Source organism: Arachis ipaensis, chromosome B09 (genome assembly GCF_000816755.2).
Source record: "Arachis ipaensis cultivar K30076 chromosome B09, Araip1.1, whole genome shotgun sequence".
NCBI classification, from domain to species: Eukaryota; Viridiplantae; Streptophyta; class Magnoliopsida; order Fabales; family Fabaceae; genus Arachis; species Arachis ipaensis.
This window is the reverse complement of record NC_029793.2, coordinates 139,941,631-139,942,717: the sequence shown is the minus strand read 5'-3', so window position 1 is coordinate 139,942,717 and position 1,087 is coordinate 139,941,631. Positions and strand designations below refer to the sequence as shown.

The following is a 1,087-nucleotide window of genomic DNA, read 5'->3' as shown; positions in this document are numbered from 1 at the left end:
AGTGGTGGCTGGGTGAAGAGGGTGGTGGTGGGATTTGAGATTAGAAAGGAAAACATGGGTGGTGGCTGGGTGAAGAGGGTTAGGGTTAGAAAGGTGATTGGGTGAAGGAGGTGGTGTGGTGGTGAAGATAATGGTAATTTAGGGATTTTAGATAATTTTTTAGGATTTGGATAATTTTGCCTGTAAAAACAATTTTTTATGGGTACAAATGGTAATTTCTTTTTTCCATGGGTAGATATGTCAGCGTTTTCAACTTTCGTGGGTACAAATAGTAGTTTACTCTATATGGAAACTAAAGTGCAGTCGACTTGACGTGAAGTTGATACTTGAAAGCCGTTAAATGATTTGACTGATTTAACTAAACTTTCATTCAACAGCTATCAAATATCAACTTCACGTGAAGTCGACTTCACCTGAATTTTCACCCTCTTCTTATATGATATGTATGATATGAAGTCAATTTATTTAAGAATTAATAATTATCATCTATACAGAGATATATGTACACAAGAAATTATATTTCTAATGCCGTCTTTTATTTAATAATTTCTTTTATGCTTAAGTGAATATTTAATAAAAAAAATACATAAATACAAGAAAGTATCATAAAATACCTTATGGATTTTAAATTTAAGCCCAAAATTATTAGTAGACTAAATTTATGATTACAAAGATAAGTACTTATGTTCCTAATCAGTGAATGAAACTATAGCGGGACAGATAATTCTTTATAATTCATCACGTCCGAGCTTCAAATCCAGTTTCGATAGCACACAAATTAGTCATCGAGTGTATCAGCCAAAATCCAAACAAGAACAGAAATCTTCAATGTCAGCTTCAAAGTCTCAATTCTTGAGGAAAAAGAAAAAGCGTTTCCTAGACTAACAGATTACAAACATACACTATGTACAACTGTAGAATTGATAATCTACAATCATTCTATTCCTGTATTATTCACTTCATTAGGAAGGTACAAAATCTGTTTCATTCTATCCCATCAAAACCTTTACTTCTATGTGTGTTGCCATAGAATCTCGGAGAACAATATAAGTTATGAGCTTGGTTTGCATCCACAAGTGCAATTGTC

The 1,087-nt window shown here is 32.7% G+C and overlaps 1 protein-coding gene across 1 annotated transcript in view; it reads right to left on the bottom strand.

Annotated features, from left to right (window-relative positions):
- Positions 602–1,087, bottom strand: part of LOC107616271 (transcription factor bHLH128) — a gene marked incomplete in the record, with an annotated part of 4,782 nt that continues 4,296 nt past the window's right edge. Inside the window, 1 exon segment of the mRNA XM_021110842.1 lies at positions 602–1,087. Within this exon segment, the coding sequence (XP_020966501.1) occupies positions 1,052–1,087 (36 nt within the window).